This window comes from Calypte anna, chromosome Z (assembly GCF_003957555.1).
Source record: "Calypte anna isolate BGI_N300 chromosome Z, bCalAnn1_v1.p, whole genome shotgun sequence".
Lineage (NCBI taxonomy): Eukaryota > Metazoa > Chordata > Aves > Apodiformes > Trochilidae > Calypte > Calypte anna.
This window is the reverse complement of record NC_044274.1, coordinates 33,245,410-33,270,038: the sequence shown is the minus strand read 5'-3', so window position 1 is coordinate 33,270,038 and position 24,629 is coordinate 33,245,410. Positions and strand designations below refer to the sequence as shown.

General features: G+C 38.8%; 1 protein-coding gene across 1 annotated transcript in view; it reads right to left on the bottom strand.

Moving 5' to 3' along the window:
- Positions 1 to 24,629, bottom strand: part of PTCH1 (patched 1) — a 62,159-nt gene that overhangs the window by 6,123 nt on the left and 31,407 nt on the right. The window contains exons 12-20 of the mRNA XM_030467650.1: positions 24,101 to 24,226; positions 18,200 to 18,318; positions 15,944 to 16,343; positions 15,192 to 15,501; positions 9,746 to 9,888; positions 7,509 to 7,692; positions 5,747 to 6,027; positions 4,067 to 4,204; positions 1,627 to 1,769 (exon numbers count right to left, since the gene is read on the bottom strand). Of these exons, the coding sequence (XP_030323510.1) occupies positions 1,627 to 1,769; positions 4,067 to 4,204; positions 5,747 to 6,027; positions 7,509 to 7,692; positions 9,746 to 9,888; positions 15,192 to 15,501; positions 15,944 to 16,343; positions 18,200 to 18,318; positions 24,101 to 24,226 (1,844 nt within the window). The remainder of the gene's footprint in view (positions 1 to 1,626; positions 1,770 to 4,066; positions 4,205 to 5,746; positions 6,028 to 7,508; positions 7,693 to 9,745; positions 9,889 to 15,191; positions 15,502 to 15,943; positions 16,344 to 18,199; positions 18,319 to 24,100; positions 24,227 to 24,629) is intronic.

Below are 24,629 nucleotides of genomic sequence, written 5' to 3'. Positions count from 1 at the left end.
AACAGGAGGATTATAACTCTGACCACTTGGTGTATACAATGTCTGTTAATTTACTTAATCTTCACCACTGTTAGACTAATCTATCGCGTTCCGGAAGTTTGGGATCTTCTTCACCCGCTATAACAATGCTCGGGCTCCCATAGTTTATTTTATATTATTTTTTAAACAAGGCAAACTAAAGTCAGATTGTGCTAGGAAATGAGAAAATGATGGCCCAAAAAAGTAAAATAACATAAGTTGAAAAGTTGAAAGGCTGGTTTTATAAACTGAGAGAACATCCAATCCAAATTTGGTGCGAAGGGCTGCTACAATCTTCTAGTTGCTATGACATAAAAATATGCTTGCCAAAATCTCATCTCTTAAGTAGCTAAGTAGCATGCCAAATGTACCCCTATAAATTTTGGTTAAATTTATATGTAACCTATATGTCAAAGTGTTTCAACCCTTATGAAATCAGGTCCTAGAAGAATAATTCAACTTTATTTCTTCAAAACCAATAAAGTAAAAAAATACTGACTTGGGAAAAAACCACAAATTCTATTTCAGGACATGAAATAATTGTATAGTAATAATCCTCATGTAGATTTCATGAGGTCTCGCTGTGAACTGCCAGCTTTCTTCACATCTCTTACATACATAAACAAAACATCTTGATGAGATTTAGCAGCCATTTTCTCAGTTCCTGCCCCTGACATTTTGTTGTTCGTTGTCAAATGGATGTTAGCTAAGTCTAGTCATCTATCCAGCTTATGTCCACCTAAGTCGTTAAGTCATCTTTCAGGGCATTTTTATTTGGCCAGTTCTACCTCAGTTCCATTTTAGGACTTGGATTATTTTTTTTTTCACGCTCTAGTTTGCCACAAAGAACCAGTGTTACTTCTAAGATTAGCCATTTTGCAGAGCTCCACAGGTTGTTTGGAATAGAATAGGATCTGTTTCATTGCACTTCTCAAGTTACCCTGAATGAGAAACTTGCTTTCCTCTCATACTTGACAAATTCACATTCTTAATTAAATTCAAAAGAAACAGTCTGCCCATAGTTCTAAACAGAAGGGCCTTCAGGCTTTGCTTTACAGAATTTTAATATGAAGTTCTGTGCTCGTACTTATGGTTCCCCAGCTCCCAAACAGGACTTTTTTTCCTCTCCCTGTTATATATCACCGTAAACCCCATATAATGATAGAAGGAGGAAGGCCTGTAGAGTCTCTTGCAGCACAGTTGCAGCATGTTTGTAGGTTCATGTGTTCTTTGCACACAAATTGTTGTGCATACAAGGTGCGTGGAGGACCTAAAGGTTAAAGGTGACACCCAGCTGATACTGGACTATACCAGATGGTCTGAACTGACTCAAACCTAGAATTAGACAGCTTTGCTAAAGAGGGCCAACTTTGTGTTCTTTCATGGGTGTCAGATTTTCCTGGAATGGATTTTAATACCAGCAATGGAAACAGCACAGTGTCTAGCATGTAACAAGGAGTTAATAAAACAGAAGGAAAGCAGGACCATGACATAAGCACGCTTGACACACCATGCATAGTAATAAAATGACAGATACACTGAAGTGACTAAAAATTAAAAGCATACTAATTTTATTTTTTAAAGACAAGTCACACACAAATGCTTTACCTGACAATAAAATCAAACTCTGATCCTGCGAGCATTAATACTCCCAACAGAGTGGACACAGCCCCATCCAGCACTGGTGCAAACATGTGTTCCAACGCGAGGACAGCCCTATGGCTCCTGTCTCCTATGGCAGTTAAAAATGCCTGTAAAATAATGAAATCAATTTCCTTAGACAGATGCATACAGCCTTCCAAACCGCCTCTTTCATAGCATGCAGGGTTTTCACAAGTTAACTACTTCAAACCACAGGTTATGAAAGTACCTTCTACAGCTGGTAAACCTTTACAAAAAGGCCTGATTCTGCAGTCATACCATGTACCTGCTGCTGAAGTCACACAGCCACAGTAAGCACTGATTACAGAGTCAGACCACAGTAATAATTTCGGAAAAAATGCCCTCTTTGCATCAATAGGCTTTTGTCTCCAGTTTTGCTTATTTCTACTTGCAAAGAATTAATTTCAGGGTGAAAGCACTTCAGGGGTCAAAATTACAGGGCTACTCCTCTCCCTTTTGCGGGGCTACATCCTCTATGACACTTCTATTTTAACTCAAAATAGATGTTTTTGCAACAATATGAAGTTGCCTTAGCAATTAATAATGCGGAACATGGTAGTGCCTGAGCAACAATATGACTCGTGAAATGTCTTTCTACAACTCCTTAGTGAACAAGCTGTATTGTGAACACTCTGCTGAATTTTTCTTCTCTGTGTATGACTTAGTGGTTTAAGAAGAAAAGAATCTGGCTGACTTTTCTTCCTGTGATTTGTAAGGGCTCTATCTTTTCTACTGCCTACTAAGGTATGAGCTCAAGCACCTATCTTGTTCCTGGTCATGGAATACAAGCCTGTCTTTCCCAGTGGCTTATTTTCACTTATCTGACAAATCTGGGGTGAAATAAGTCAACATATTAAAAAGTTATCTGGGTGACAAGCAGACCAAAAATGGGTACATGTGGAGTGAGATTCCTAATCCTCTTTTCTGTATGCAGCCAAACCACGAATTACTGATCTTCAGTATTGGATTAAAAGATGTATGTGGAAAATTATTACTAGGGCATTTTAAATAACCATATACATAAATGGATAAAGAATAACCCACAGGGTAAAGGCAGATGTCAGTGAGACTCACATGGATGGATCTGATTCAGAATATACACACATATATATGTGCAATTAAAGGACAGATAGTGCAAGAGTCTACTATGGAGTCAGAATTTGTTTGCAGAATTAAAAAAAATGAGGTCATTATATACACATATATAATAATATATTTGTCCTCTAAATTACATTAGTTTCTTCCCATTTAGAAACAACTAAATATTCTGTCTTTTTTATTCCAGTTTTCCTGCTTCAAATCTTCAGCTCTAAGAAACTGACATTTCTTTCACCCTTTCATACATCATTAGTTTCTGGCACTTCCCAAACCACTGCAAGCCCTAGCAAACAGCTTTACCTCCAAAAGCCTAATAATCTACAACAGGAGGGAGAAAAAAAACAGATGTCACCACTCCTCTTTCATCTTACCATACTCCTTCTATGATTTTTCTAAAATTAGTCTTTCCATTCTGACACCTTTATGTGCCCAAACTCTCAAGTGTGCAAAATGTTGGAAAGATCAGCTCTGATATTGTCAAATGTAAATAATAAAATAGCTTTACTCTGTTCTTTGTCACCAAATAAACCAAGTTTTGTGTACCTTGAACACTCAAACTGCCCCCTTTCAAATGGGCTGTTGTTTCTATGCATTTTTGCACATCAGGGTGACTAAGATGGGTAACTAGGTGAACTCTAAATTTGAGCACTTAACCTTGAAAATGTTGAAAAACTTTATTTAAAACATACTTCCCCCCTGCTCCTCCTTATCACATGGTCGAACTAGTTTCCTATAGACTACATGTTTGTGCCCGTTTTTAGTAGCCGATGGGTTCTGAAAAGAAGGTGCAGATTTTTCAAATGGAAAATTAATCCAAATACATTCAAATTTCAGTGGTCCAGAGAGATCAAATAACACTACATCTGGTTTTCAAAATCTTCTTTACAGGTTTCTCTTCCACAAGATACAGAATCTACACACAAGAGGGAAAAACTGCTACAAAGCACTAAGGCAACTGTAGTCAAGGGACAGGAGAGTCTGGACTGAAGTAAAGTGCATTACTCTGCTCTGCTCTGTCTGTATATTTGCACCACTCAAATAACTAGTTTTTCACAGGTATATTGCATCCCCTCTTATGTCCTGGGAGACAAACTCAATAGTGAAGAACTCCCTCATCAAGTTCAACTCTGCTCTATCAAGACAACCTGAATGCTACACAAAATTTTGCAACCAATTTCTTTCTGAGAATCATGTCACTCACTTAGGAGACTAAGTAATTATTTGTTATCCTAGCACAGCCAACATTTTATTTTAAATTGTTTTGAAAATGCTTCCCGATTTTACATACCAAAGCAACATGAACAGTGAATTCCACTCCAATGCCAACAGAAGCAATCAGGATAACCACAGGCACTGCACTCAGCTTTATTCCAATTAGACCCATCATGCCAAACAACTCCACAGTCATCAGAGCCAGCACCACCACCTAGATGATTTGAAACAGTTGTTAGTAACTTCTTACACTCCAGACACATGACGAGAAAGACATTTCAAAACAATATGGCTGCTATAAAACATACTCCTCAAAGCCATCCAACAGGATGCCTTCCCAAAGGCAAGATGCTTTTCCTTGTTCATTGTGCACAACAGCAATGACTTGCTCAAAAGACTGTTTAAACAACTCCCAAGAACCAGTTGAACAGACTAACCATCTATTTTTCACTGGTTACAACTTATCAGTGATCCGAAAACCAGCTTATTATTCCTTATTATGGATACCCCCAGAAACATTTTTTTTTCTCATTTTCACCTGTTTATTGGACAATCCTTCCCATTCAACTACAATCCAACATTCAACTACATGTATTGGACTTCTTTTTGTAGGACTGCAAATCTAAGTGAGGTTAAATTTTGTGTAGGTTTGAAGCCCAGAAGAAAGTGAATGCCATAATCAGCTGATGAGTCTCAAGTTACAGAGGGTCTCTTAAGCTTTTAAGATACTTTTGGGGGTTGACATGGACAAGGTGAGTAGTTAAATCTGAGAAAAAGCTTTTATTTTTCTTTCATCTACCTTTTAAAGAAAGCTGAGGAAAAGGGAAGGGAGGAAATCTGTAGAATCAACTTTAAAAGTTGCTAAAGCCATGCAGGAAAAAAAAGATAGACATATTCATAAAAGTATGTCTCATAAAGTGCCTTTTCCAAGGGAAAAAGTATGCACTACAATAAATGATTTTATAAGCTAATGAATCAAGAGTAATAACATAAATTGCTTGATTAAGTGCTATGAATAATATTCTAGACTAAACATTTACCTTTTAACATACCTGTCACAAAAATGTACATTACAAAAACTAGTAACTGTTTTATACTTTTCTACTTCAGGTATTTTATAAATTATATGATAGTTTATGGAATTTAAATATAGGAACATCATCATTCAATTTACTTGACTGTTTACTGAGAGGCTTATGGTGCCTTGCAGAAACCATGGAGGAGTATTCTCTTCAGTTTATAATTTTATGGCACTTCCTCCTCAATAGCTCAGTTACACTCTTTCCCCGGTGTGTACCATACAACCTAACCACTTCAGTTTTTCCAGAAAGACTGCATTCAGAAATCAGAGTGAAAATTTACAGGCAACTTAGTCACAAGCAACTGTCTTGAAAAACAACTGTCTCATAAAAGGGAGAAGGAATAAATATTCAGAAATCATTTTAATGTTTAATGAAGGTCTTAATTTTCCTCCATGCCTATTTCTCATGTTAGTGTGCATCTGAGCAAGGGCAAAAGTTTACATACATTTCTAAGAAACCTTTAAAGCTGCAAAAAAGGTGGCTAAAGGATTAAGGTTATTAAGGTTTGTACCTTTAGCATGAACCCTGCCTCCTCAAGTTGAATAAATATATAATGAATGATGCAATATACATACTCCACCAAAGGCCCAGACATAAACAAAACCTTCCCGACTACAGCAAGAGCTATGCTGAAAGGAATTTGACTTCAACAAAGACCCTTATAATAAACTTACAATGATCCCAGCCGTCCAGGGGTTTAGAAGGAAGAGGGCACACACCAGAAACGTGCAAGCCAAAACCACGCTGATGGATAAGAGCAGCCAGTGACGGAGCCCAATGTACTGCTCCCAGAAGAGAAACGGGTAACCATTTGGGTAACTGGAGATCCCCAAGCTGGTGTAGTTACTGCAGATAGCTCTCACTTTCTCAATAGCCTCCACAAAGTCAGCAGTGTCACGCAATCCATTGAGGTAGAAGGGAAACTGAACATATTCTATGGGCTCAGCTGCTGGAACTAGGAAAAGCAAAACTGTGTTAGAATTTGTGTTTGGAAATAAGATACACAGATAGCATGATTAACAAAACACTGTGGACTCCTCAACAAAATGCTTAAAGGTGTTGAATTTAAATTTTACTGATTTGGAACAACAGATATTTTAAAAACTCATCAATAAATTGAAAGCTGAGGCAGAATAAGAGATCACTATATTTTATCATACAATGAAATGGGATGAACACAGTAAACAGCAAGTCCCAAAACAAGTCTATCTAATTTAGCAGATATACTTCAGTACATGTATTTAATCCTCAGGGTTACAGTGTTTTTTTACTGATAAACTGGCCAAGAGTCCCTAACTGCACTATCAACTTAAACATTTTATTCAAACACTCTTCTTTTATGCAAGTGCACTTCCTTCAAAATCAAAGGCCATTTCCCTGAGACTAAATGAGGTCCACTGACACAAAAGCAGAGAAAAATTATGTTTAATCAGGCTAACTGTTTTTTAGGATTTCTACTGAATATTCTATTGAATATTTTGAAAGTCCAAATTTCTAAATTATGGGGCAACAAAGTAACATGTAAATAATGGTTTAGTGAGGAAATATATAAACTTTATCCTTTAAAAATATAGCAAACCAACACTCTTCATAATTCTTTTTGAATGTAATGCTAAGTCTACCGTGTGAGAAGTTAAAAAAAAAAATCTTCCACAACAAGCATTTTGTTACTGACGTTGTGTGTTCCAGACCCTGCAGGGTCATCCAGATGACTTGCTAAACATGATTTGCCTTATTATAATCTCAACTATAAATTTTCATTAAGACAAGACTTGGCTGACTGCCACAAAGCTCTAGGGTTCAGACAGACTGAAGCACAGCTAGCTGGTTACCCAATCACATTTCCAAGTGCACCAGTCCTCCCCTGTGTGCCCTCTTCCCGTACACTCTGGTGTCCAACTAGCAGTCCTCCTGAGAAATTGAAAGCTGAAGCAAAGCAAAGCCAACTGGCATTGGTATACAGGAAAACAGTGAGTGACACAGATGTGACTGCTCCCCTTCTTAAGTAGCTCTCCTACCATATCGCTGTCAGTAGCTTAGCATATGAGCTAACTTGATAAAAATCCCTTAGGTATTAAGAAACAAGAATAAACATAATCTCAGTAATGAAATTTCAGAATTACCTAGACAGGAATTTCATGCAATTTCCATGATTCTTTCACAGACAGGACTACCAGGTGACAGGAATAAGCAATGCTTACTGTTAAGTTTTTAGAGCTTTAAACTGTTACACAATTCATTTTGCAACATGATAAAACACCTGCATTGGTGTCACATTTCTAGTAGTGCAAAGCTCTAAGACTACAGAGGAACACAGTATACTGTCCTGGTTACACCTCTGAGCCTTGTGCTGCATCAGCCAACTACAGCTTCACTGGGTCCTGAAGGAAGGAGTGTGGGGTTTACTGCAAGGTATGAAGATGAAATGCTACTCACTCCTCAGCCTTGTCTCAGGCATGTAGTCTGCTTTGTCATGGACCCACTCGGGGCGATGAGGCCGCATGTTGGCTTGTGAGGCAGCATAGGCCACAGGGTCATTGCTAACCCAGGCTGTCAGGTAGATGTAGAAAGCATTTGGATTAATGATTCCATCCGCATCCACCAGGCGCTGTTTAGTCAGCTGCAAAATGGAAAAAATTAGAAGCTTTTCAGAACAGGTTTTGCTTATGGGCTCTTGCTGTAAAGCTTTCAGCAAACAGCCTGGAGATGCAACACACATACAGGAGAGGAAAAGCAAAAGCGTAAGAATCTTCACTTGAAGTGACTTATCAGTAAACTATCTGACAATGAAAAAAACCCTGAACTACAGTGACAGCAGAAAGTGGTTACTTATAAATTAGTGCTCATATAATACTTACAATAATCACTAAATCAGCAGACAGTTCCAGAATAGACTGAACCAATTAAATCCAAATTCTAAAGGCATTGCAGTCAAAAGTGAAAAACAACCAAGTTGGAGAAACATATTTAAAATCAGGGGAAGAAAACCTGGCAGGAGTCCCTATACACGTCTGTGTGCAGTTAACCTCTGCTGTTAACACTGAAGGAAATGCCACCCAGTAAATGGAGGAGAGCTATAAAAATAAAACAACATCTGTATAGATTTTGCTAACACTTGCCTCCTATGACCTATGTATTCAGAAAATGCCCAACCTCAACAAAGCAGATGAGTGCTCTGTGTCATTTGGGTCACTGTGGCCAAAAAGCATCTGTGGGGTAAGCAGCAGTGGTACACTTCTAGGTTCTCTAGCAAAATCCTGAACAGCTAGAGCTCTGACAGAGGACTCTGTGGGTGAAAAGTATTACTGGGGTTTTTTGGTTTATTTATTTAAAATTCTGGCTCAGCTCCAGTTTCAGGTCTTTCTAATGAAATGAAAAACAACAGTGACAGCAGTTTAAAAAAAAAAACAACTAGATTCCAGGGATCTGGATTCAATTAGTCCACAGGATATGCAACAACTGTATGTCTTCAAGCTGTCTCTGGAATGGCACAGTACAGCACTCAGCCCCTCTGGGTGCACGGCACTTTTCTCCCTCCCAGGCACAGGAAATTATATCAGCAGCTGCAGTCCAATCGCATTTGTTCCACAGTGTACCTGGTACACTTTGCTAAATAAAATCTCACTGAGGGTTTTTATTTCAGCTCCCTTTCTTTGCCTAATTCATAGCTGAAGCTTCATTCAGACTGGACAGCATGTTGCTATACAGCACTGTGTTTTACACACCATAGTAACTTTGAACAATGTACTCTGTAAATCTGTCACCTTTAATGCCAGGAAAAAAAGAAAGACGATAAGCAGATCTGCCAAGAAGCTCATTAGAAAGACTGTTTTTCTGCCTGAAAGAACAGTGAGTCAATGATGACTCTAGAAGAGGGGAAGTCAAGTTATTGCAGAATTTGTTCTTAGAGGTTTGATATCTACTTTTAATGTAGGGTGTCAAACCTAATGTGATTCCAAAAGAACAGAGCAACTTCAAGTCATATGCTATGATAACCTTGCAAAAGAATCTCAGACATACTTTATTTAGGCATCTCAAACAAGTGCCATTCTTAGTTCTGCAACAGTATAGCTGTATTTAGTGATGATGGCACAAAAATGTGATCCAGCATGTAGTGATTTCAGTCCCCTTCCACTACCATTCATCGACATCTTTTTTAAAATGTTATGTTTTGCATAAATTAGTAGGAACTAGCAAAATAACTGCAAATGCTAGATTCAAAACCACAGCTGAAGGCTGAACAGAGGTCAGCCCTATAAAGGCAATCTGGTTCAAATCAGAAACAATGCCACTTCGGGCAAAGAGGCTAATTTTGGCACAGGACCAGACTCCATCTACTGTGCTCAGCCTACCTACGGATGCAGCAAAGCATTTTTAACAACCATTTCAGTAGAAACTGAGTGTATCTGACACAGGACCAGCACTGAACACATACCAACCAGTAATAATCAAAGGCAGATATTCCCAGTGTTGATTTGAACATTTTGCAACACAGGTCAGACAGCAGCTAACAAGTAGCTTTAGCAAAGTCAGTGAAGCCATGCATTAAGGTGTAACTCAGGCATTCAATTATCAAGATGAAAAAAGAGACTACAACATGTTCTTTGCATCTCCTCCAACTCCTGATGATTTGTGTATTCCTATATAAACCAGTATAGGCTCTGATACAGTACCTGGCTGATGTCAATGGGTTTTGCTTGGTTCCCTGTTTGTACTAGGAGTTTGTAAGCCAAAACAGCATCATCAGATCCATTTTTGTAATTGTTGTAAGTGATCTTCCCAGTTTCCCAGTCACTGTCAAATGCATCCTGAAGTCCTGAAGAATTAAGGGAGGCAAGGAGAAGAGAGAATATGCAGATAAGATGTCACTCTTACAAGCAAATTTCGGCAAGAAAATTTAATCTCATTTAGATTCAGTTACTTAGAAAAATAATGTTGTGTCTTTCCATGTTGTGCAGACCAGCAGACCTTAGCTAGCAAGCTGCATACACAAAGTGTTAATCAGCTTCCTAAGGACATCTTGGATGGGATTAGGACCTTCTGGTCCTGCATCCTGCTCAGACCCTTTGAAAGCAACCTAGCACTCTGCTGAAAAGGTATGTGCGGAAGAACTAAGATGGTCTAGAATAAAAAGTGATTTTCTTTGTGAACCACAATTCCAGAATCATGGCACTCAAAACTCCGTAAGTATATTTGCATTCATCACTTCTTTCATAGACACCCTCCTCAAGAACAAAGTCAAAGTCTTGCCCTGTCCTGGATCGTGATAAAACAGAAGAGGGTGGAGTTCAGCCCTGATCCAACTTCCAACTTCCCCTTGGACTTAAAAGTAAAGGAGGCATTTCAGGTCGTTACCTAGAAAGGAAACACTCTCTGTACTCCCCCTCTGCCTCACCAAAGCCCTGGCTGAGCATGCTGGAGGACACACACCGCTCTCATTAACTGTTCTGGGCTACTGCAGAGCACTGAGGCAACAGCTTCTACGATATAACCAGAAATTCCACTACAAGGGGTAAAAAAACCACACTCAAACTTTCAACTTCAAACAGCAACTCAGCTGCTCTTTGAGCACAGCATGAGTGAACACGATTTTGTCAATTTGTTCCATCTGTTCAACTTGTGCAGCTAATACAAGTCGTGAGATCTGCTGCCAGCACATGTAAAGATCACAGCCAACACCTATTCACTCTTGAATTATTTTCCTCCTTGCCACCCTTCAAGGGGGAGGGAATATCTCACAGCACAAATTTGGATCAGATTTAGTACAGGAAGCCACAGGCCCATACAAGGAGGCTCTGTGCATGCAGATGACAAACCGCATGTCCAGGGAAAGGAAGGAAAAGGCCAGGGGAGTGGTGGTGGAGGAAATTACTGACCCACCTCACAGCTGTGCTGAGGAGCCCTAATGAAAACCGTCATTACAGACTGGATAGGTTAGCTACAGCTGTAGGAAGATAAGAGCCTTGGAAGAGAAAACACACCCGGGCTCACACCGCCTCCAGGCCAGGGTACCCACTGATGAAGCCAACAGGCTGAGAACCAAGAGATTAAGGAAGCCTGCCAGATCTCCATACCAGCCCTCCAGCACCTACCCAGGAGGAGTGGACAAATTGCCATCCGATTTTCTGGCATAACCGAAGGATTTTTTGGCCCCCCCTTTAAAACACATTGTTTGCTGGTGCCCTTGGAGATAGGAAAACATTGCTTAGGACATGCAAAAATGCCAGTGCATTCCCATCTCCTGTGCCAAGTTAGCTCCACATCAGCCTCTCAAAGTCACCAAGTGATGACATTTGTGTTGTTGTACCAGTCACGCGAAAGATGACATTGTGAGGTGAAGATAAGGCTGTTAAAAAAGCACATGGGAAAGAAGGAGACCACCAAAGACTAGCTAACTTACAGTGAAAAATGTCTCCCTTCAGCAGGAGCATACAAATTGCTATGACAGAAAGCACGTGGGGCAGAGATTTCAGACTAACTTCCAACCTCTGTCAGGGGGCTCCACAGATACTCAGTAACAAATACATCCATTATTAGGCTGTGACATTACCAGACTGTGGTTGCAAGCTCTCTCGCATCTCCCCAGTTTGCGCTGCTCCTTTTTATATCTTTATTCCTTAGCTGGCTTAACCACTTTGCGCTCTGGGTTATTTACTTACTGACCTTGCTGAAACTGAAAGTCTGCAGAAAGAACACCAAAAAGCCACTATCATATGTGCTTATTTTCTAAGGAATTTCAAAATTCCAATAATTACAAGTTCCTGTAACACTTTGAAATTAATAGCAGAATTGCTACTTTCAAAGCATATAGTGCTGTCGTTATAAATTGTTCATACCGGTGATTTTAAAAGACATTTAATCTTTTAAAATGGGATTAATGAAAAATTTCTGGGCAGAAAGATAGAAATAACTTTTTTAACACTCTCTGCACAAAAGTTGTAAAAATTAAGGGAATTTAAAAAATCTTATATATGGGATTTTTTTTGTATCAGCAGTCACTTTAGCTTCATTCTTCTTAAGAAAGTGAATCCTCCAGTATTATGTGGGATGCAGGAATGGGTGTGAGGAAGGAATTCCTACTGACTCATGTGAACAGCTGGCACCATGAAATGCCAGATAAGATTACCCTTTGTGAAAACAAACCCAACTACAAGCCATCAGGGAATTCAAGCTACCTCATTTAGACTCAGTCACCTAGAAAAATAATGTTAACATTTCCAGTTTAAATGAATTAGTGTTAACTCTTCTTCTGTTGTATTTTCAGTAACAGAAAATATAGTAACATGGTAAGATACCAGAAAGCAAAATACAAGGGAATCTCTAAAAAAAGAAGTGGGCTAGGTTGAAGGCACTCTACTGCTAGTAACCAAGGAAAAACCTACAGGTAAGATCACGGATGCCTTCTTCATAAGAAATGCTTTTATTCACATGCTGTTGCTTCCCTCATACTGCCAGAAAACATGTGTGTGTGTGTGTGTGTGTGTGTGTGTGAAGGTCATCTTGAACCAATGATGTCTAACACTGAATTCCCAGTCAAACTTGCAGGAATCAGCCATGAACTTCAAGGCTGTCCCTACTTTTATTCTGCAGCTCCTCCACTATACAAAAATGAAGAACTGGTAGAACTGTTCGCATCACACAGAGGATCACCCCTGAAATCAACCTGTACTTTCTTTGTGAATTCTTTTTTCACCTTCCTTCCCGTTTACTTGCTCAGCATCAGCCCCAGTTTTTAATGATCGAATATTGTTCTGTCTGTTAGTGGCTGCACCTTCAGATAATTCCCTAACTACAGCAAGTATGTCAGCTTTTAGTATAACTGTGTAGTTCCCTCTTATTACATCAGTCCTCTGTGCCACTGAAAAACAACTTCTTTCTACTGATACATCTCAAGATCCTCTTTACAGCTTTGTGAATGCAGTACCACACTCTGCAAAGACAGCCCTGGGTCTTTACAAAACAGATGGTTTGTATTAATTGTGGCCCTCTCTGAGAAGGTGGGGAGGAGGGGTAGGGACACAGACATAAACGCTAATTGGTAATCATAATGATTAATTTTAAAGCTGTGGGTGACCAATGGGCCAAGCAATGCTCCTTCTGTCACAGGGCTGGCATGTCCACTTGAACCACTGCAAGTCACTGCTTCCCAGAGTCTGCCTGACTGTTCCAGTGCAATGTTTCACCCTATCAGTATACCAGGGTACCAGGAATACTCACAGCTCCTCTGGTTGAAGAAAAGAAGGAGATTAAGAAGGAGGACAGGCAGTCTAATGTAGGCTGGAAGGGGAAATGTAACAATGGGCAATAAGAGAATAGCAACACCCCTTTAGCAACAGAAGAACAAATTTGCAAAGGTCTCATGTGAGCACAGACACAGAGAAAAATCTGTGCAACTCGGGCTGTGCCACACAGTCTTTGGCACAAGTAGGTGATTATAAAGAGGACAGGGAGGCATCCAAAGTGGAAGAGGTTTGGGAACACACATGGTGGGCCTCAGAGAGGGGCAATGGGAATACGAACAACTCCTGGAAGCTACACCAAGTGCATTGGCCACCAGCACAAGGCTGAGAAGCAAGCAAGGGCGACGATCCAAGGGCGTTGATCCAAGGGCACCTCTTCTGGACTTTACCACTGGCAAACAGTGCTGATGTTCAGCACATTCTAATACATGGTGATCCTGAACATGATCTCAGATTTCCCTCTCCCTCACAGTTTTGGGGATGCAGGAAGGTGGGAGGGGGGACACTAGACACATTTTTCCTACTGATTTGGAACCACAACAAAAGATATCCACAATAGAAATAAAATAAACAGCAGAGATACGAGAGAATTTGGAAAAACATGCAGAAAGATGTTTGCTTAGAAATCTAGGATGTGTAGTAAGCTTCCAATTTGGCAAAATATCTAAGCTATGCTGAACTTCCTGCCAGTAGTACCCTCCCTTACACCTCAAAATGCTTATAACTAAAACTTCCAGCAGGCAGACTGTAATGATTGGATCAAATATATTTAAAAAAACAAACAAAAAAACCCCCTAAAGCTAATATTTGAAGTACCACTTTGCATGATTAGTCCGTGTATTACACTCAGAGGACACTTGATTACTTTATTTAGGTGGATCACTTAGCTGCATCTGATTTCCTAATGTTGTCCAATGTATTTTTAAAAGTAATAAAATACCCCAAATACTGGCAGATACCTTAATGTTCTCTGAGAATCACTGGCTGCACTGGTCATCTGTAAACAGTTAGGCTTAAAATTTACAGTCTCACTATGTCAGCACAATTTATTTTTCTGTTGGCAAAATCTCCCTGGAGATTATTCCAACAGAAAGACAGACGTAGGACAGTGCTACTCTTGGGCATAATACATTTGCTGTTAAACTTTCTTAAGTTGTAATAGTACTATTTATTTTAAATACAGAACAGTTATTTGTCTCAACATTTATAATTATAGCATCTTCAGTATCTTTACTAAGCTGACTTTAATACAATTATCATTATAGCACCTGAAAGGCCATGCCTTCTCTTGCCTTCTCCCACCCCAGAACAATTCAGCACAGAAAATGCAGCACCATAGAAAGAATAAGGATATTTCACTGGAAATCTAGAATGTATGCTAAGTACCCAATCCATAAAACACATAAGCCACAGTGAATTTTGTTCAAGTCAGGATTCCCAGCAGAAGCCAACAGGATCACTCACGTGCTGGAAAATAAGCCTGTGCCAAAATACATCACTGGACAAGGACTTTTCATTTAGTGTTCTCAAAACACACAGCAAAAATTCATTTTCTGAAGACAGTGGGCCATACTGGCCATTAATTATAAAGTAGTACTCCTCATTAACTGCTTAGAAGTTGGTGGTATGAGATGGCCTCTCATGGATACAAGTTCTTAAAACTTCAACACTGTCTTACTGAGAAGTAAACGACAAAGAATCTAAGTGACCTATTTGAGAAATAGCGAATCAGTGTGTGAGTCTGGATCAGGACCATGGCATTCTTGCTCTTGCTCACAGCCTTTAACCATTTGACTAAATTTGAAGAGGAGAGCATTACTAGTGTGAACAGAGAATTACTACTATAGAATTGAGAAAAGTTCAACCAGCTGTCTCTTACCTTGCAGCCAGTCTCGAAAGTAGTGCAACCACATTTTGGGAAGCTGCCTATCCTCTTCCAACAAAACGTATGTCACATTGCTGAAACTTCTGTGAAGTTCATAAAGTAAGTGCTGGACATTTGGATAGTCTGCTTTCTGTGTCACAATATACATGTTGTAGAATGAAAAGTACTTGAACTGTGCGGCAATGAAGTCATATTCCCGTGTTTCCCGTGGTACAATGTCTGTGAGATCTAGTCCATCTCTCACCCGGGTAGTTCCATAAAGGCTGAACCCAAGTAAACCCAGAAAAAGAAAAATAACCACAATCTGCAACAGAAAATGGAAATGAATTTGGATTTAGGTTTAGCAAAGTCCAGAAATGACATCCACTGGTCTCATTTAAAGTTTTCTCACTTTTTTTTTCCATACACTACAAGGCTAAGGTAATTTGTACTTTATGGAAGGGGCTCTGAATCATGGATTAAAAAGCTGTACCAAAGTAGAGTTTAAAAGGGGCTTCAGTTTCACTGTTCACAAGCTTATGTTGCTGAAAGTCATTAAAACCCTCAACCATAACTTGTATTTGAAAAGTATGTTTTTACAGCACTCATGAGATAAAGCTTTGAAACTCGCTGTAAAATGATTAAGAATCTTTCTTCTGAAAGAACTCTATTAATTCCTTAAATTTAATGACACTGCCCGGATAATTTTATTTCTAGGCAAGGCAGAAGTCTGCTTTTGAAGAACATGTAAATCGTTCCCTGCTTACCTTAGCTTTTGGTTTGAGGAGGAATGGAGCATAATGCTTTTCTGCAAAAGATGAGAGAGTCCACTTCGTGCAGGGGGGCTCAAGGCAATGCATATGGGAGTCTGAGAACTGGGAAAGCAAATCCCTCGTCGAGCTTGTGCTTTCTGGGCTCTGGCAGCTAAGATTATCTTGTGTCACTGTCACTGGCTGCACAGATATTTCTGAGCGAGGCTCTGCTGTGGTGTAGTACACCTGCGTGTGAGGATCGTATTCTGTGCGCAACTGCACTGTAGACTGCATCGTAATCTGAGTTTCATGTGCAAAACTGTGACTGCTGTATGGGGGTGGAGGACTGCAGCAAGTATTCTCACTTTCTGCATATGCTTGAGGCTCAATCTGAATCACTCTTGTGACACAAGGACTGTAAAAGAAGAGAAATGTATTTATCTTATTCAAACTAGATAGATCTGCTTCTCTCTGAGACTGCTTCTACTGCTGTTAGATGGTTTATATTAATTAAGTATAATGCTTTGATGTGAATTTTATTCTGCATCTCTAGGAAGCATTTTTCAGAAACGGTTCAAAGTGTAAGACTCTGAGTATATATACATATTTCTTGCACTCAGGAAAGAACGAATCAGCATGTTTGAAGACAGTGATGTCCACCTACACCACTCCATTAATTACACACACTTAACAGGTCAATACCCATGCAGCTGCATGCAGTCTGTAAGTATATGTGTGTGAGCTTGCTCAGCATGTGTCCATGCTGAGAAACAAGCTGTTTAGATCAAAATGTAAAGACATGACTGACACACGGATTTATTTCATTTAGAATTACTAAAGTAATGGTTAAATAATATTCGTCCCTTCTGGATAAAATCTTGGACTTTTGGGAGGCAGGTTGAAGCCACTTGCCATACACTGACTGAATACTTTAAAAATTAAGTAAATATATGCAAGGATTAATTCCTAGAAATGTTGGGAAATACAAAGAGACAAAATTACTGAACTAATTGATACATTCCCTTTATTTTAGTCTATGCAAGCCCCACACTGATACCCAGTTCATTAAAAAAAAATATTACCAGAGACAAACTTCTTCCTGCAAATGAGAAATTACAAACTCATGATAGAAAACTACCAAACTTCTCACCAAGTGGAGAAATCCTACCAAAACAAGAGGTATTCAGAATGTTGCCTACATAAATAAAGCAAGTTCTCTTCAACTGCATTTCTTTATATGTAAATGGGTACAAATTCTGAAACACATTTGTTGTAACTTTAGGTGAGGGTAAAAATGGAAGGTCTGATTGTCCTGTATTTCTGAGAATCAGAGCTACAAAATTCAAGCACATAAGGCCAATCACTGAAACTATAATTGAATCAGAAATAGTAAATAGGAGTCCTGGCTTGGGATAAACTCCCTATTCTTGGGATAAACTCCACTCAATCAAAAACAAATTTGGGAAAGTGCTTTCTCAAAATCTAAAACTATGTCAGCTCCTAGGTGAGTGTCAAAGGCTAACATGACACAAGATGGACAAGACTCCCCATCCTGGTTATGACTGTAACATTACATGTGTAGACATATAGCTGACAAAAGCAAAAACTAAGGTAGGAAAAAAGCTTAATATCCAAGCAGTGGCTCCACTGATGGCAGTAAGCTGGCACAGAAAGTCTATAAACTATTCGGAATGGCAGAATTACCATTCTAAATTATTACTGCAGACATAGCAGAAACTTTATCAAGCATTAGCCTGTAACAGTATTGATCATCCGGCATCCCTGGTAGTCCTATGAAAAATTCAGCTAAGGGGAAACAATTTTACAGTTATTACATTACGTATTTAAGTTTACAGGCATAAAAATTAGCACACAGTGATTAACTGCAAGTAAGGATTGTCAGTAGGCTGTGTTTTGCACAGCCTTTGAAGATGAACCAGGTCTAGCACTGGACACCTTGCAATGTCCAGTAACATTCTGAAAATACTTGAATATATTCCTAAAGCATGGATGTCTTATCTGCATTCAAAAGGTTGTCCTTCCACACTCAAAATTAATACAAGTACAAGGTAGGGAAAGGTATATTTGTCTGGGAGTGTCAGGCAGACAAAGGTATTTTAACTTTTCCCGTCAAACAGGTGAAAACCAAGGTAGCCAATATAAGTCAGCCACCAGCAAATGAAAAACTCCAGTCCTGACAAGGAATGTTAGTACTGATCAGCGACCGCAAAAAGGACGTACCTCATAAATCAATCTATCACACATTCTCACCTTGTAAAACAGCAGAATATATCCAGTCTCCTGTCTTCCCGACGATAAAGGTCCATGCTCAGTATAGCAGGAAAAATCAACAGGACCATAGCAAAGTTGAATACGACCACAACTGCTGCCTAGAAAATAATCAGAGAAGTGAGATTGTTACTAATCTTCATGTAGGGCTTTTCATGTAAAGCTTTGCAAAGCTTTAAACTTCCTTTCAGTTCTCATCCATTCAGCAATTCATCATGTCAACCATCCAGTTGCTTTCACCTGAGAGATACACTTTTACATTCCCATTTCCATCTGGTAGGCCTGTTGTAGTTTCTTTGTTTCTTTTAATAATAAATTTCATATTATTTTCATACACCTGTGCCTGGAGATGTGGTAATGATTTTTTAAGTGGAAATAAGTCAACAAAACATAATTTTGCATGAGATTCTGCCATACTTAAGAGTCTCACAGTAAAAGAAGCTAGAACCAACAGCAAATCTGGAACTAGAACTGAAGTTCTCACATTTATGGGATCTGAAGTAATTTAAGCATCACAGTAACATCAAAACACATTATCAAATCAGAAATGATATGAAAGTAAATTTTAATTAAATTGTTCTGTTTAGTAAAATGTTATGCACTTGATGTATTTACTTAAAAGTCTAGCCAAAATGAGCAACATTTTGTGTTTATCAGGGATTATTTTTAAAGGATAATTAAACTTAAGACCACACACTAAATCTACATGTTCTTATGTGCAACAGAACTTGATTAATGAGCCAGTCTACTGAAATGAGTCTTAAATTGGAATACATCTTAAATTGGAACAAGAATACTTGGTTTAATTTGTAAAGTGCATTTTATGTAATGAAAAAAACCAATCTCCCCACCCACTCCCTTTTAAACAGTACTTCAAACTCTTTCCCACAAAGAGATTCCCAGAGAATCTCTGTAAACATATGTGGTGCTGCATCTATCATCATTATTATTAATAGCATTTATTTGTAATGCAGAATTGTTACGAGCACTAGTCATCACAAAGGGGAAGCCTGGGCACAGATGGGACTGGGAGACAGCTATGAGAATAGGAGATACACTAGGAAAAAATGGTGACAAAATCCCCCCTGAAATTGTTATATTTCAGCCATTAGATACGCAGTAGCCATATCAATAGCAGGTCAGTTTCATACTAAGGAGATCACATAATCTGAGAAGTGCCTCCACCTGTAAAATTCCAAAGTAACAACTGCTTGTATTAAAACAGTCATAAAGAAGAACAAAGGATGAGTTACAAAAATGAAGTCACTTGCCTGATATAGTTAGGCCCTCCTTTTTCCAAAATAAATGAGTGGCTGCTTTTGATATGGAAAAATCAGGTCTCTAAGTGGGCAGCTCAAAACATGGTATATCTAAAGTCCACATTTTTAAAATTCTTGACATACATGTCAAATATATAACAAAAATTGCCAAAATAATGCAGTTTTTATTTTTGTGTCTATCTCTGAAAAGCAAAGTACTAACACAAGGAATGATTTGGAGGGCTCTGAGGTTGTTGGAGTATAATAAATATACTGGACATTGCTTTTACTTTTCTGAATGACAGAATCAACTAGCTACGTAAATATTCTCTATTCATTTCGATGGTACATATAGTATGTACAAAAGTGGGTATTTTTCATGGTGTTTCTCTTTTGCTGTCTATAGCCTGCTTAAAGTGAGATTTTGGTCCTGTTAGTTGTCTGTAGACAGAACTACAGACCAGAATTTACTCAGCACTTACTGCCAAATTAATATTTGGCCATCTTTGAGAGAAAAGATCCAATTACTATTTCACGAGTTATAAATACCCACACAGAAAGGTATGTAAGGTCATAGGCAAAAGTTTAAAATTAAGTGATTTCCTTTTAATCCTCTGTAGAATTAATTGAATCTGTCAGAAAAATAAATGGCTGCTGTTGTAAGCAAGTTGTTTGCTGGACCTACTTCATACAATTGCTTTCTTTATTGGTACTAAAACCAGAGAATGTTGAATCTCCCATATAATATGAATAATTACTTGTGTCTGAGCAAGATCTTCTATCAAGGATTAGCTATGATTTGTTGAGATTTGGAAAAAACAGCTGAGGCCTGACTCAATAACTCCTACTGCTCCCAGCACGGCTGAAAAATTAATAGAAGTTCTCTGTTCCTGCTCCATAAACTGCAAATACTTACACCTTATCAGCACCCAACATCCTCGAACTGCAAATACCACTAAACCTAAAAACTAATACTTGAGCATATAGTAGAGATGCTGTTAACATTAGTTATATTCTCATTTGATTTTTTAAGGAGTATCAAAACTAATCCACACAGCAAAAAAACTAAAACACAGCAAAACTGCCTAGTAACGTGTCATCTCTTCAGAATAACTAGAGTTTACATTGTGCTATCATGGTGTTGATGTACTAAACTCTCAGATATTTTGAAACAATTCTCTCTGTCCTGATTTGCACTTAAATAGATTCCTAGACTGTAATACCAAACTTCCTATGGATTGCACACTGTCCCTCCCCCATGGACTTCCCCAGAATTTCAAAAGATGCAACTGTTCTCACCTGTCACAGTTAAATATAGCAAATTATGTTCTTGTATCAGTTCTAATTTGCTGTCCTACCAAAGAACATCCTGTGATTTGATAAGGACTGGGAAGGAAGAACTTGTTGACTCAACCTTTGACCTGACACATCAGCTACTGCCTCCCCTCCCAAACCTGTTTAGACATCTGGTGGCTGGGAACAGGAATGTATGAGGAGATCAATCACAGCAATATAGCCCCTATCTGTAACAATTACACTGACTTTAATCACAGGATTACAGACAATGCTTAGGATTTTGGGGAACAGGACATCTTCTCTGACCCCTTCAGAGAAAAATGGTGAAATGGGAGAGCAAACGACCTCAGACCTGCTCCTTGAGAAATCAACGTAGGTCATAAAGTCCTAGAAGGCATAAAATGGGGACTACTCAAGGGTATCAGACGAAGGCATCCAGTGAAGTGAGATCAGAGTGTAGTAAAAAATTTCATTAATCTGAACAAAATGTTGGTCACTTTCTGAGAAACATGCTCCTCTTTTTGCAACTTCTCATAATGCACAGCCTAAAAATATTATTGCTGCTGCAGCTACTAATGGAGACAGAAGAATGGCAGTCTGTGCTGGAGGCAGCAAGGGAGACAGGAGCCAGGCTGGTAGGCTGGGGCCTCAATGAAGGTTTGTGCTGGTATGTGCCATTCCTGGCAGCCCACCCAAGGAGAACGGGTGTGCTGCATATCCAGAAGTGATGAACAGACAAGGAAGTCTGTCAGGGAAACTTCCACCCTACTGCTGCCTATCTGCATCTCCCTCCTGACAGTGTACACACTTGTATTGCCCTCCCTCTGGTTCCCGACTCCCCCTGCTCTTTTTCCTTAGGCTTAACTCTGCTTAATAAATTATTGTGTCAGGAGCAGAGAAAAGGTGAGTGACATAGGTAAAAGAAGGGGGACAAAGCACTTCAGCGAACTAAGATAACTGAATGACCTTGTTTCTTTCCACAAACCAACCACCACCTGGTAAGGCACTTTTACAGTTAGGAAAAAACTTAAATGAAAGAAAAAAATACTGCTGAGACTTCTGGGGAAAGGTTCTGTCCCTGCTCAGTGAATGCACACCACTCTTCTGCTGTCAGGGGAGGATGCTTCTGGTGTAAGCAAGAACCAGATACATTCTGAATCTGGTATTAAGGAATCATAATAGTGTCTTAGCCTGTCTGAGGAAAGAATTCAGCTCATAGTATCGTAGTGGTAGTTACACTCTGATTTGCCTTCCTTCATTTATACTCAAAACAAAGGGCTATGTTTAAGACAATCCTCCTGCAAACTTAAATCTTCCAGGGGGTTTCTCTGATAACTTCCTCTTCTGCCCCAGTTTTAAGAAAAGTAACACTTCTGAAAATTCAGGACCTACTCCTTCAAAGCCCTCAGCACCCTTACAGCTGATTCTTGTGACCGAGTATTTGGACATGTTCAGCAGCTCAAAGCCCTAAAACAGCTTAAAAAGGGCTAATAAGATCACAAAAAAATAATGAAATTCTAAAACATTCCTATCTGCATAATGGAATTTTTAAAATCTCACTTTTGAAAGACCTGTTTTCCAATTTTTAAAAACCTGGCAACAGCTAACTATAACAAACTTCTAAGACAGCATGAGACCTGCAGTGTTTGAGTTTCATAAAGTAAATTACCAGCTCAGAAATATCAACGAACTGCTTCAGCTGACAGAACAGAAACTGAGAAGAAGAAATCATTGATATTCAAAACTTGAGTTTCTAACTAAAAGTTGGGCTCGCAGATGGGCAAAACACGGCGAAGAGAAATCTTTTTCTTGAGCCCATCTGTTAAAACTTCACTATCTAGATGAGGAGAAAGCAGCATCTGTGAAAAGTAAATGTGGAATTTCATTGCTTTCTAAGTCTTGCTAGGAAGCTATCAAAGACGACAAGGATTTCTTGTTTAAACAAATCTGAGAAGGAGGGAGAAGGAGGAATATGACTGTAAATAAAGAAATCCGTGTAGAAATACAGACCACCCACCAAAATCTGTCATGGTTATCTGACTCTTAATGGTATAATTAATGTCTCACCCGATTTTGATTCCACCTGGTGAAGACAGGCCAAGCAAGTAATAGATGTTCCTTTCTAACAGCAAAGGATGTTATTTTTGTGGTTCCTAATGTATATACATATCATTTATGTTTATTGCTGTAGCACCAATAAAACCCCATTACAGGTTTTCAGCTGCTCTTTTTTTGCACATTTTTTCATCCCTTACATACACATAAGGCATTATTATGTGCAAGCAAAGAGAAATTAGAGATACATGTGAAAAAAGGTTAAGCAACTCAAACATTAATTTCTGGACACCTAAACATTTCTACACATAGATTCCCTATTAATCGCTGCCTTAAACAGGACTTCAGTCATGATGTTTTTATTCTGACTAATATGAACATGTTCATACATGAATATGTTGAAATCTCACTGGAAACTTCTTGTTTTTTCATTTGCTATGCTGAGTTTGTTTCACGAACTTTCAGTGACTCAGTCTACAACATGACAGCAGGAAAAAGAAAAATAGCAAAGTATATTACAACCTATAGTCAATTTACAGTAACTGTTACAGCTGCTGTCTCCACGTATGTTCCAAAGGCAACCTGTCATGTTTTTATGTGAAGAGTAAGAACAGAGAAAGGCTGAGCACAATTTGATCAGATAAGAAAGAATTAATTTTAGTGGCTCCAACTCAACAGCTTAGCAGTGCAATCCCATCTCTGGCCCATCTCTGTTGAGTACTTTTTATAAGATGCATTTAGGCTGAAGCCCCTTTCGTAAAGCACAGGTATCAGCACTTGTTTTGTGTAAAACAAGTCTCCTTCTCTGACTCCTAAACTGAGGATCTCTTACCGGCTTAGGGTGTGTGTTGAATATTTGAAACTGTGCCAAAGATTTAGGAGATTTGGATTTTTAACTTCTTCCAGAAGAAGAAGTGTTGTACTTAAAAAATATTTCACAAATTGCTGCTGGTCTTTGCCATAAAACAAAAGCATTCACTGTCACATTACCTGTAAGAAAAGACAACTATGTTTTGGCAAATCAGCAGAGCTAAATACTGCTAATCATTCAAGGCTAATTCAAGAGTCTTTCCAGGCTTGAGATAGGAGAAGCACAATCAAAAGCAGACTACAGTTATTACCCAGATCTATGGTAAGCAGTGACCATGTGCTGGTTCGGTGAACTGCAGCAGCACTGGAAGAAGACTTTAAACACTACCACTAAGAAGTATCACCACTGTCCTTCCATGATGGGACCATCCATAAGAACTAACAAAAGAGCATATAAACTTACCTGGAGTGAAAATGCCCGTAAAGCTGGAATAGGGATTAAGGCAGCCATAAAGAAAGCAGTAACATTGCTGATAGATGTAAGGGCTACACTTGCTCCTGTTCTCTTCAAACATTCACCTGTTCTGTCCTGAAAAGCAAATGACACATCTTAAAAGTCATTTTAAGTGAATAAAGTGATGTCCTGCAAATGAAGGGGTCATCCTATAGATGTAATGTACTAACAGCAAAAAAATCTATACAATGAAATTCTTGATCCAAGTGTGCATCTGGGAGTATGTGAGAATAAGCAATATACTAAGTAGATACACGTATCTACTTATTCAGGATACACATAAAGATGACACAGAGTGCTCACGTTTTTTTGCAGGTAGAAAACATTATAAAATCTGATTCTAGCTACAGAACACAAAACCAAACAGGCACTGACATTATATCATGGACATCTGTAATTAAATAGAAGGTATCTTCTACTAGTGGAGTGACCTGGTGCTTTCATTGTTCAGACAAAACAAGCTTCTAGTAACAGCACA